This window comes from Narcine bancroftii, chromosome 5, assembly GCF_036971445.1.
Source record: "Narcine bancroftii isolate sNarBan1 chromosome 5, sNarBan1.hap1, whole genome shotgun sequence".
NCBI classification, from domain to species: Eukaryota; Metazoa; Chordata; class Chondrichthyes; order Torpediniformes; family Narcinidae; genus Narcine; species Narcine bancroftii.
Genome location: NC_091473.1, coordinates 165602916 through 165615056, shown reverse-complemented (window position 1 = coordinate 165615056; position 12141 = coordinate 165602916). Strand labels below are relative to the sequence as shown.

General features: G+C 39.3%; 1 protein-coding gene across 7 annotated transcripts in view; it reads left to right on the top strand.

Annotated features, from left to right (window-relative positions):
• The window catches only part of LOC138764136 (PX domain-containing protein kinase-like protein), a 124923-nt gene extending 116705 nt beyond the window's left edge, over nt 1–8218 (top strand). For all 7 annotated transcript variants that reach the window (XM_069939590.1, XM_069939587.1, XM_069939586.1 and 4 more), the window contains one exon: nt 7611–8218. In XM_069939590.1, the coding sequence (XP_069795691.1) occupies nt 7611–7795 (185 nt within the window). In that variant the 3' untranslated portion in view covers nt 7796–8218. The remainder of the gene's footprint in view (nt 1–7610) is intronic.
• Nucleotides 8219–12141: the final 3923 nt, after the last annotated feature.

Below are 12141 nucleotides of genomic sequence, written 5' to 3'. Positions count from 1 at the left end.
TAATCTGGAATATCAAAAGAAATAATGTTCCACGTTCTGAGTCCTGATATAACATTAGAAGCACTCAAAATTCACCTGATCGGTTTATTCATAAACTGGATAAACTGTAAACTATACACGTTTAATTGTGTGATGGCACTGCATGGGTTCAACCTAACCCTAAACTTATTCCAACTCCTGCTTTATTTGTTGGGAAGGGGCTGTTGTATATTAGAAAAAGTCGATCAGAAAATGTGACATTTACTGTGTTCCAATCTTCAGTGCCTCAGTTATAGAATCATATAGCATGGAAACAGACCATTTGGCCCAACTTGCCCATGCTGACCAAAATATCTTGCCTACCTGTGTTTGGCACGTAGCCCTCCAACCTATCCTCTCCATATACTTGTCCAAATTTAAAAAAAATGTTGTTGTAGTAGTACCTCAATCACCTCCTCACACAAACCTGTTCAGTTTAAAAAAAAAACTTCAGACCCTTGGGTTCCTATTGAACCCCCTTCCCTCCGTCACCACAAACCTATACTCTCTGTTTACTGATTCACCTCCTTTGGGCAAAAGACTCATGGCATTCCCTCAATCTCTTCCTCTTGCTATTTGGTATGAGATCACCCCTCATCCTCCTGTATTCCAAGAAATAAAGGCCAAGCATGCTTGACCTCTTCCTATAGCCCAGTCCCCTATCATCTTTGTAAATTTTCCATGCCGTCTCAAGCTTGATAACATCTTTCCTGTAATGTAGTGACCAAGACGGAGCAAATGCAATCTTGCCCAGGATAGATACACGAGGGAAGATTTGCGAAGATGTTGCCAGGAATTGGGGGCCTGATCTGAGGGAGAGATTGAGCAGGTTAGGGTTTTATTGCTTGGAGTGCAGGAGGATAAGGGGTGATCTTGTAGAGGTATACAAAATCATGCATGAAATAGATTGGGAGAATTAATTTTTTTTAGTCCTACAGCACAGGTACGTTTTGAACAGTGGGAGGAAACCGGAGCCCCCAGGGAAAACCCACTCAGACAAGGGGAGAACGTACAAACTCCTTTCAGACAGCCCAGGTTCTGATTGCTGGCGCTGTAAACATGTTGCTATGCCACCCCAACACAGAGAATCTTTTGTCCAGAGTTGGGAAATCACAAACTGAGCACATGGGTTTAAGGTGAGGTGGGGGGAGATTTAATAGGAACCTGAGGGGTCACTATCTTTTACACAGAGGTGTTTGAATGAGGCAGGTACTATTGCAATTTAAAAAAAAATTGACAGGTAGGAAGGTTTAGAGAAATAGGCCAAGCACAGGGAGGTGGGACATTTTGGTTGGTGTGGGCAAGTTGGGCTGAAGGGCTTCTTTCCACACTGTATGATTCTGACTCTCTCTCTCTCTCTCTCTCTCCACCAGATCCAGATTGTGCACATCTTTGACTTGTTTTAATGCTTCCTCATCCCCATCTTTTTAATGGCTCTCCTTAAAATCCATATTTTTGATCAGATTCGTGCTATTCTGTCACCTCTACTTTACCATTTTGATTGTCATCTGAATAGAGAAAAAATGTTTTAAAAATTCTAAATAATTGTCATGGATAATAGCCAAGAATGTGTAAAGTGCTTTGACTTGGTTCGCCATATGGCCCAACCTTGATTAGCGAATAGGCTATACCAGCATAAGAGTGTTGACTTGTACACTGAGCTGTCACTTAGATCTGCAGTTCCATTCATTCAATCATAGTATCTCACAGTATGTTTAAAAATTTGGTTCATTTCATTGTTGCTAACAATTTGTTACATGTTTGAAGATATTCTGAGTAGCCTATATTTTATTCTAATCATCGTTTAGGAATACCAGGTTCCTTTCAATTTAGTTGTTGATTCTAATGCTGAGCCTCTAGTGCTGTTGGTATTAGAGTGGCGGTATAGTTCTGAGGTTGTCAAAGGCTTCTTGAACTAATTATTCCAGCTGGATTTTCTGTTTCTCATGCTTAATAGCAGAAGATCTGTCCTCATGTAATACTAAATGGTAACATTTTTCTGTAATGGAAGTTCCAAATATCTGACCATATTCTCACTTCTAATTGTTTTTTCCCTGTTGTAATGAGTCATTTACAACTAGCTTGCTATAGGAATTGTGGATCTTGTAGTATATAATAATGAAAAACCAAATTTGTTATTTACTGTAATATCAATGTAATTTACTCAGGTTGTCATTCCAGTCAGACAACAGTTTTTCTGTTATAAATGATTAGAGTTCAACAGCTATGTATGAAAACTGCGCGCTATGTACAAATTGCTTGATGGAAGTATTCATTTTCAAAATCACCAGTTTGATTTTAGGCCACAGATGAGGGTTGTAACCAAATATTTTGGAACAATTTGGAAGCTACAGGGAGACTTGATTTTTGCAAAGAAAAATTAAACTTCATTTTTTTTTCCATTAGGATAAGGGTGGTAATTGGCAAGTTGCGAGCATTTTGTGCTAGGAAGTGAGGATATTTCTTGTCTCTAAGTGGCACATTGTTAATTAGTTGCTAATCCTATATTTGCAAGGCTTTTTTTCTGTTTTTAGGGGGTTATGTTTTCTGTCCCTTTTATTTTCCTTATGAAAGGCAAACGGGTATGTCGATGCCAGAGCTGGGGCTCAATGGTCTGATTGCATTGGGTTTATTAGCATGAGCCACAGTGGCTGCCATCAGTAGGATCTTGTCTGTAGGCTAGAGATGGGGGGGGGGAGGGGGGAATGATTATTGTCTTGGCCTTAAATTGTTGAAGGTAGGGGGTTTCATGAGAAACTGACCAGTTTGTTCAGCAACACGGCATGTAGTGGATTTCCGCATCAAGTCATTTGGGTTAATCATCTATTTTCTTACATCAGTTACTCAATATATTTAACGGATACAGGAGTCCAGAATCATTCCATAACTGAAGCCTCCAACAGTGCCTGATTATGAAGGAAGTGCAAGGAGAGAACATGGGAATGATGTATGCTTATCCCTGACCTTAAAAGTACACTTTCAGGCATGGAAACCCATTTATTTGACCTATTGTTCCATGCTAAAGTAAAATCTCTCATGACAAGTTCATAGTAAGTGCAGTTTATTTGAAAAGATAGGTTTCCAAGGGAAACATTAAGCGTCATACAGTATCTGTGGAAGTAAAATTAAGATTAACTAACCACTCTAAGGAAGTTTCATTGACGTGAAATGATTTTCTCACTAATTCTCCTTTAGAAGAACATGCAATGTAAATTAACCTTGTTGCAGCGGCTGCACGTTCTGCTTGGAACAGAACAGATATCAGCTACTTAAGTGTTGTCTATTGTGACAAGCTGGGGTTGGTGTCCTAGCTGTTACTGCTTTTAAAATGAGGTAAAGTGGGTTGGAAGGGAGACACCTGAAACTGCCACAGATCTGTATGACCCCTCTGTTGTAATAATACTCTGAACTTTGGTAACCCAGTTAACTGAATATCAATGTTTGCATATTTTCTTCATGTATAATTCATGGTAATGACCTGTTGCTTCTTTCTTTCTATGCTGACTTTGCGGTAGAGCACACACCATTTTGAGCCTGACTTTGGGGTAATGTAAACCACCCTAAAAACTTAAAGGTTGCAGAAAGAGGTCACAGTCATCAAGGTGAATCAGTTTGTTGTTGTGTCACAATCATTCTGGTTTGGGGTAGAATATGTTTTAAACAAATTTATGCATTTGTCATTAAATCTTGTTCATGAGATTCTTTGTGGGTTTTTTTCCCCCCTTTATCCATTCTTGGGGATACTGATGCTGAAATAATCTGAGCTGTTAAGTGCATCTTCCCAAGTCACAGTTCTTTTGGCTTGTACAAAAGAAAGGAAAAACATTGGAATATTTTAAAGAAAATAATGACTTGCCAAAGAAATCCCAGTGACGTGACCAGATACTTGAAGAAAAAGTGGAGTCTTACTAAGAGTCCAGTGTTTTGGGAAGCTGACTGAAAGCATAGCCATCAATGGTGGGGCGAAGGCTACCACGACAGAAGAACCAAGGGGGAGGTCATTTTTAAAATAAAAATGAGACTTGAAAAAGGGAAAGGGATTGTATTTTTGTGGAGAATTGATGTGAAGTGAGTTTAGTGGTGAATGTCTCGATTAATAATTATTTATCTGGAGTAGTGTGACCTTGAACAACTATGCAGGAAAACAGTGTTCTGTTGAAATTTAGATATTGAAACTGGGTAAGTGATTAAGCAAATTCCAGTAACTACAGTTGGATCATTTGCACAGGCAGTTCAAGGAAAGTCTGAACTGTAATGGGAATTGTAGCAGAAAGTGATTTTGATGAAGCCTCTGCCAAGAAGATAAAATAGAGTTGAGTGAAATTTGAGCAGTGATTTGGAGGCGAGAAGGGAAGAGAATCCAGGCGGCTGGACTCTTAACTTTAGATCATCGCCAAACTACAGGAGAAAATAATAATGAGTTTAGAGGGGTGAAAGCATGGATGGTATAAATGTTCAAAAGAGTTGAGCTAGAAATAGGGGAAAGACTACAACATGAGAAGGCTTCCTTGGCTCTGCAGTGATTTTGTTGGATATTTCTGTGAGGAACAGAGTTGAGTTACATTTGATAAATTAGATTAATAAAAGATTGCATGTATTTAGGCAGACATTTCAGGGGTAGAGTGCAACTCAATAGACAATACTTAATAACCTAAAACAACACTGTAAATGTGGGAGAATTGTAAGGCAGAGAATGCAATGTAGTTGCATGGCTGATCATCAGCTGGAGAGAATGAACCTACAATATCAACAAAAATCTCTTCACGTATTTGCTTGTACACTTCCAGGAATAATGAATTATAATAGTCTTCCCAAATCTTTTTCATTTCTCTGGTGGGAACTTCCTCCCATGACCAATTAGGACAATACTTTTTCTTACATGGTTGATTACTGTGATAATTAACAGGGTACAGGTAGATTCAGTTGAAAAGGTGCCACTTCTCCCAACATAACAAGACAGTATGTATTTTTCCTGTGATCGTTAATCCTTTTTTACATTAAGGCCCCAATCAACAGCAGAGTAGTTTTGCTCACTTGAATGCTTTAATACTCACAATTGCTGGAGTAAATTGATCAGTTCAAAACTTGAAAAAAGTGGGGTAATTTGTACAACATTATATGGCGAGCTCTCCACTGGCCACAGAGACAGAGGTGCACCAAAGAAAAGGTACAAGGACTGCCTAAAGAAAGCTCTTGGTGCCTGCCACATTGACCACCGCCAATGGGCTGACATCGCCTCAAACCGTGCATCTTGGCGCCTCACAGTTTGGCGGCAGCAACCTCCTTTGAAGAAGACTGCAGCGCCCACTTCACTGACAAAAGACAAAGGAGGAAAAACCCAACCCCAACCAACCAATTTTCCCTTGCAACCGTGTCTGCCTGTGCCGCATCGGACTTGTCAGCCACAAACGAGCCTGCAGCTGACGTGGATTTTACCCCTCCATAAAGCTTCGTCCGCGAAGCCAAAGAAAGAAGTCACTTTTTACAAAGGAATTATCCACAGTTCTGAGTTGCATTCCAAAATAGAAAGAAAAATCATTTTTGTTCATTTCCACATTGAAAAAGCTTGTCGTGGTTTGAAATGACAAAACTATTTCTAGACAAAGTGAAGTAATAATCTGTGTATCTGATCTCATATTTCTGATATGAATGTAGAGATGTAAATTTCATATTATAGCACAACTAGAAAGTTAAAAAAATCAGTTCAATAGCCTTTAGAGAAATCAGTGGCTTAAAACCTGAATAAAGTAATGTAATAGCTACAAATAACTGTGCAGATTAGTTTTTACTTGTTGTAATTGATAAGGGGATAGGAAAGTTCTATTCACTCTCTCAACTAAAGAGTAAACAAGTGGTAGAGTATCTTGTTCAGACTGTGTCCACTGCAGCTCGTGATCTGTTGCTAGTTAGTTATGATGTTTATGCATTTAACATTAATGTGTTGCACCTAGTCCCAAGAGAAGGCTGCTTAGTCACTTCGGGTGCTGCTGAATGATGTTGTAAGCAGGAAAAGTTTGTGGGAAATCATGGAACAACTAGAATGCCCCCAAAGGTTCCTCTGCATGGTCATGAAGATCAGCGTGGTCAAGTTAGACCATCATGGTGTAAAGCAAGGCTGTGTCCTCATGCTGATTCTTCTTCAGCATGATGCTGCAAGGGGGACACAAGCCCCTTAATGACAAGGACAGTGTCTTCATCCAATACCGCAGCCTGTCAACCGGAGCCACAGATTATGCCTAGACAGAGACAGCCTTGCAGCGCTCAATATCCTGGTTTGCAAAGGCTGCCGAGCTCTTCAGACTAGAAGTCAGCTTGAAGACAGAAGTTCTCCATCAGTCTGCAGCTCAGGAAGAGTACCACCCTCCCTGTATTACTATGGGTTAGACTGAGCTGAAGACCGTTCACCAATTCAGCTACCTGGGGTGCACCATCTCGTCCGATGCCAAGATCGATAGAGGTTGGCAAAAGCAATACAAAAGTCTGGAACAACAAGATTAGTGTGTACAGAGCACCCCTCCTGTACAGCTCTGAGTCATAGGTCACCACCATTGAAGTCCTGAGATAATGCTGTTAAAAATGCAGCTACGCTGGGCAGGGCAGGGCACGTCTGTAGGATGGAGGATCATCACCTGCCCAAGATTGTACTGTGTAGTGAACGCCACTATGACAGAGGGGCTTTGAAAAAGCGGTACAAGGACTAGAGAAATCCCTTGGTGCACTGACCATCGCCAGTGGTCTGCTCTAGCCTTGGATTGTGTGGCCTGGTGACACACCATTCACCAGTCCATCTCCTCCTCAGAGAACGCACGCAGGGCTGGCCTTGAGGACAAAAGGAGATGGAGGAAGAACCATGACACAGCAGCACCAAACCCTGAACAGAATTTTCCTTGCAGCCACTACCTGTCCTGCATTGGCCCTCTCAGCCTGCAGCAGATGTGAACAGCTCCCTTCCTAAATCTTCAATCGTGAAGCCATTAAAATGAAATTAGACCTAGTATACATTCGAGCACATCTACACTATACTATTTTGTACCCGTTTCCAAATCCTTGTATAACAAAAACTGGAAAGGCCAACAAATGGCACAGCTGTGATTTCATTAAAGCCTTTCAAACGAGATGCCATTTCCCCATTTTTTTGTGTTAGTATTAAGCATCTGCAGCACGATGCAAGGTAAATCCTACTGAAATTGTTAAAATTGCCTTAGTCAAGTTTAAAAAACCAACAAGTCAAAAAGAAAATTATTTCAAATCCAGGCTTTTACTGATATTCCTTGATATACTAACTCATTATGTAAAGCAAACTTGTCAAACCAAAGTACAATACCAAACAGCAGAATGGCACTTAATAGGATAATGAATGCCTATTAAATGGCCTTTTAAAAGAAAAATAGGTAGGGTTTGTGAAGTTCTGCCAAAAAAGTAAAGCAAAGGTAACATGCATATGAAAAATTCCATGGTTAATAAAGAAAAACAATGCTAACCTATCTCTTTACAGATGCAGGCTCATGAATATCACTGGCATTTGCAGTTCTTTCTATTAAAGTATCATCAACAAGGCAAATGTCTTTAACATTGTTTATTTTTACCTGCAGGAGTTTCTTCAGTTCCTCCAGCTGTTCCCTCATGTCAAAAGTCTGAGTTCCAGCTTCCATCAGAATCCATTCCTGTTGCCAATGGTACAGACAGAGGAGCCTTACTGAGCTCAATTCAAAGCTTTAAAAAGGGGCACTTGAAGCCTACCACAACATGTGATCGCAGCATCCCAGTAATCAAATAATACAATATCACACTTGAATACTACCCTGAAGTTTGGGGCAAGAGTTATGAGCTCATGTACAGGACAATCATTCCTTTTAATGAAGCTACAGTATGTTGCTGCCAATTGTTTCCCTCATGGCCATATTTTGCCCCCTTGTGGTCATAGTTATTACTCAAGGTTTCTCTCATTAAGCACTAGGAAGTAATTTTACATTGAATATAAAAAATGGCACACATTTGCAATAATGTATCTTAAGAACTTACTGTAGTTTGACTGTAATCTTCTAACCTTGATTTTCTGAAAGTGCACTTTAAAGAATTGTTTTACTGTATAAACAAATAAACATCTGTTTCTATGCAGATAATTTTAGTATATGTACAAATCTTGTAAACAATGACTAGATATTCATTTAATATTTTATTAAAATAATTGTCTTGGCAATTCACTATTCTTGGGTGTCTGTTATGAAAATATAAATGGCCCTTTCCACACATTAAATCAAAATTGACGGTCAGGAGCTAGGAATCCATCATCAGATATTTGATTAAGATGCGCATTTCCACTGTACTCTAAATTGTTCAAAAACCAAGCACAAGACATTTACATAAACCATTGTCTATCTGGTGCTCTGAAGTGACAATCTTATTATTTATTCCTTTGATCTCGACACAACAAATCATTAACATTTCTCCTCATCACATAATCTTGACCTGGCACAACACACATTCACTAAAATCTAATTTTGAATGCAAGTAATTGCACATGCACCACGTATACTATAGATGCATGGGTGCCTTGGCTGCATCTTTAGTAATCCTTTACCAATAAATTATCATTAGGTGACCAGGTTTGGGTTACTAGAAATGTAGAACAGCATGTGTACCCCTCTCACTGCACCTACTGTCTCACCGGATTACCATGGATGCCCAAAACATCAAATCTGGTCTACCATGTAATAAGATCATAGTCAATCCGATTTTGGGCCTCAGCTCTGCCTTTCATCACTTTAAAAATATAACATTCATATACCAGTAAATTATTGGATGATCGGGTTACTAGAAATGTAGAACAGCACTTGAAATATAAAGTGCAAGGAACAACATACTACAGTGCCAACCCAGTATTGCCACAATGAAAACATCAAATAGAAAATTCTAAAGCTCATTATATTTCCTAACTGGGTAATAAATTGCTTAATCATTTGCTCTTGTAGTTTTAGATTTCCACAACCAAACATTCTTTCACCATTTACAGTACTGTTAATACTTTGGACCACTACAGAGGGGTTCAAGACTCAACCACATTCAGCTGTTTCAGTGCCCTACCATCAGAATATAAAGTGGGAATGCAGCTGGGCACAGAAATGAATTTGGTTTCTCCAGACAGTTCTCTTTTTGCATCAAAGCCTGTTACTTAATTTAGAAATACATTTCTTCAGTCCATGTGACCAGTTTACCTACTAAACCCATACATCTTGGGAGGAAACCAGATATTTAGTAGTTAGTATTTACCAAAACGTTTCCTTAATGGGAGACAAATACAGCAGAGAGGTAAGATCAATATCTTGGTATCAGACAGCCTGTGGCAGGTGGATGAGACTCACGGTGTTACAGCATAGGTGCAACTGACCAGGATAGTGTGGTTAAACCTACACTTCTGTCGACAGAATCCCATTATTATTCTGAGGTTATCCTCTATTATAAGCACCACTGTGGTAAATGGGAAAGATTCAACATTTCAGCATCTGACTGGCCCTACACAAAATGTCTAGTAATATCCTTTACCAATAAATTAACATTAGGTGACCAGGTTTGGGTTACTAGAAATGTAGAACAGCATGTGTACCCAATAATCAGCTGTCAATCTGCACTTGAAATATAAAGAGCAAGAACCACATACTTCAGTGCCAACCCAGTATTGCCACAATGAAAACATCAAATTAATAACTAACAGAAACTCCACATCCAGTCATACATTATGGCAAACAATTCTTACAAGTCCATGTTCACTGCAGGTAGAGCCCAAATTCAAAAGTACACTTCGACAAAAGAGTTGTTTCTAACCACCCAAAAAAGACTAGCATTCAGCTTTATTCACCAAATAGCAAGCGAGGATACCTAATCCAGCGACAGACAGGAGGAACTTGAGTTCCTAAACCATTTCTATAACCAAGCTCTTCCAGTTGAGTTACAGCACTGTCTTCACTTGATGTGGAAAAATACAGTTAAAGCATGGAAAATTCAGATCTAATCCATGTAAATTGTGACCCTCGCTTTTGCTTATTTTCAAAGCAATGAAAAATGTCATATTAAGCAGTATGTCAGTAATCTGCTCACTAATAATCTTAGCTCTGATAGAACAACCTTATAACCTGTATACCTTATAATAGCCCAGATAAGGGCAAGAGAGCCAAATTATAGGAATGAGGGGAGACTGGCTCATCTTTGACATAATAGAACAGTACAGCAAAGTACAAGCCTTTCAGCCCACGATGATATGCTGATCTATATAAACAAAACACTAAATCTTCCCTACCTTATAACCCTTTATATTTTTCTTTCATCCATGTGCCTAAGAATCTTCTAAATATCACCAATGGTTCAGCACATTCCAAGCATCCACTATGTGTAAAAAAAAACGTATCCCCGACATCATCCCTAAACTTTTGTCTCCTCGCCACTCTATCTATGCCTCTCATAATCTTGTAGACCTCTATTATCTCTCATTCTTCTTTGCTCCAAAGAGAAAAGTCCTAGCTTTGCTAACCTTGCCTCGCAAGACACCTTCTCCAATCCAGGCAACATCCTGATAAATCTCTGCAAGGCTTCCACACATTTCCTTTAATGAGGCAAACAGAAAGGAACACATTATTCTAAGTATAGACTAACCAGAGTTTTATAGAGCTCCAATATTATCTCATGACTCAAACTCAATCCCCCAACTAAAAGAGGCCAGCATGCCATAGGCCTTAAACACCCTATCAACCTTGAAAGATTATGGATTTCCCCTGTTCTTCCACACTTAAGAATCCTGCCATTAACCATTTACTGAGCCTTCAAAGTTTGACCTTCCAAAATGCTAAATCACTTCACACTTACCTGGATTGAACTCAATCTGTCACTTGTCCACCCAATTCTGCATCCTATCTATATTCCATTGTAACCTATGAAAACTGTCTACATTGTTCATAACAACTCCAACCTTTGGCTTTGTAGTTTATCAAAACCTATTGCAGATGACACAATGATCTCAGCCCTGGAACATGGTGAGGAGGGTTCCATGCCCAATCTACCTTAGCATCATCAATGATCTACCATCATAAAGTGAGGGTTGAATTCAATTCACAGTTCCTCCAAGTTATTTCTCGCAGCAAAGCTGAGGCCAAATAGCAGCTAACATCATTAACTTTGCTCTATTCCCACCACCATAACAAGACTCACCACTGTCAAGAAGGTTAAATGGACCAGCCCCGTAAATGCTATAAATACATAAGCAGGGTGAAGATGGTGGCCTACCTCAAACCTCCACTTAATCTCAGAGGTTGAACTGAGTGTTCAATGTTGTCAAAATAAAATGTACTTGATTGGCACCAGATGTACAATTTCAAAGACCCATTCTCTTTATTCCAGACATGGTTGTAGCTGCAATTTGCACCAACTAGGATATGATATGACAGGTTCTCTGTGACACATCTTGCTTGGGAGTCCATAAGGTGCCAGCAGCTCCAGCTTCCTTTCTAGTCACACAATAACGACTAATCCTTCAAGGCCATCCAGTCAAAGGAGATTTACAGAGATATTACCACAACTGCAAAACATCAGTTCTGAGGAAAATATTACATAATTAGAGTTGTTTGCTTTGGAACAGATGCAGAGGAAAGTTGATTTGAGGCATACAAATTAAGAGAGGCTTGCAAAGAATAAACAGGAAGGAAAATTCCCTCTTGGATTTGAGGACAAAAAACAACCTTGGAGTCTAGAACACACTGACTAAAAGGCTAGTAGAGATAAATCTTTATCACATTTTGTAGTTACAGGCAGTGGATCAGGTTTTGGAAGATACTATTAGGTTTAGGTAAATTATCTTCAAACAGCCATTTCCTGCAACTGAAATGACCACTTACTGGAGTTGTAAAGTTTCAGTTACAACTCCTTACCCGTCAGCACTTCCATCCATATGTTGCAGTGGCTCAAGGTGCCAATCCATTGCCAATTTCTCAGAAAATGTTCAACCCATCACCAATAAACAATCCACAAAAAGATAAATGGAAACTTCTGCAGATAAAAGCAAACTGCAAAGGTACAATTACAGAGTTGTCCAAAACAAGCAATGGGTAACATATAAATGAACATAAATTACAAATT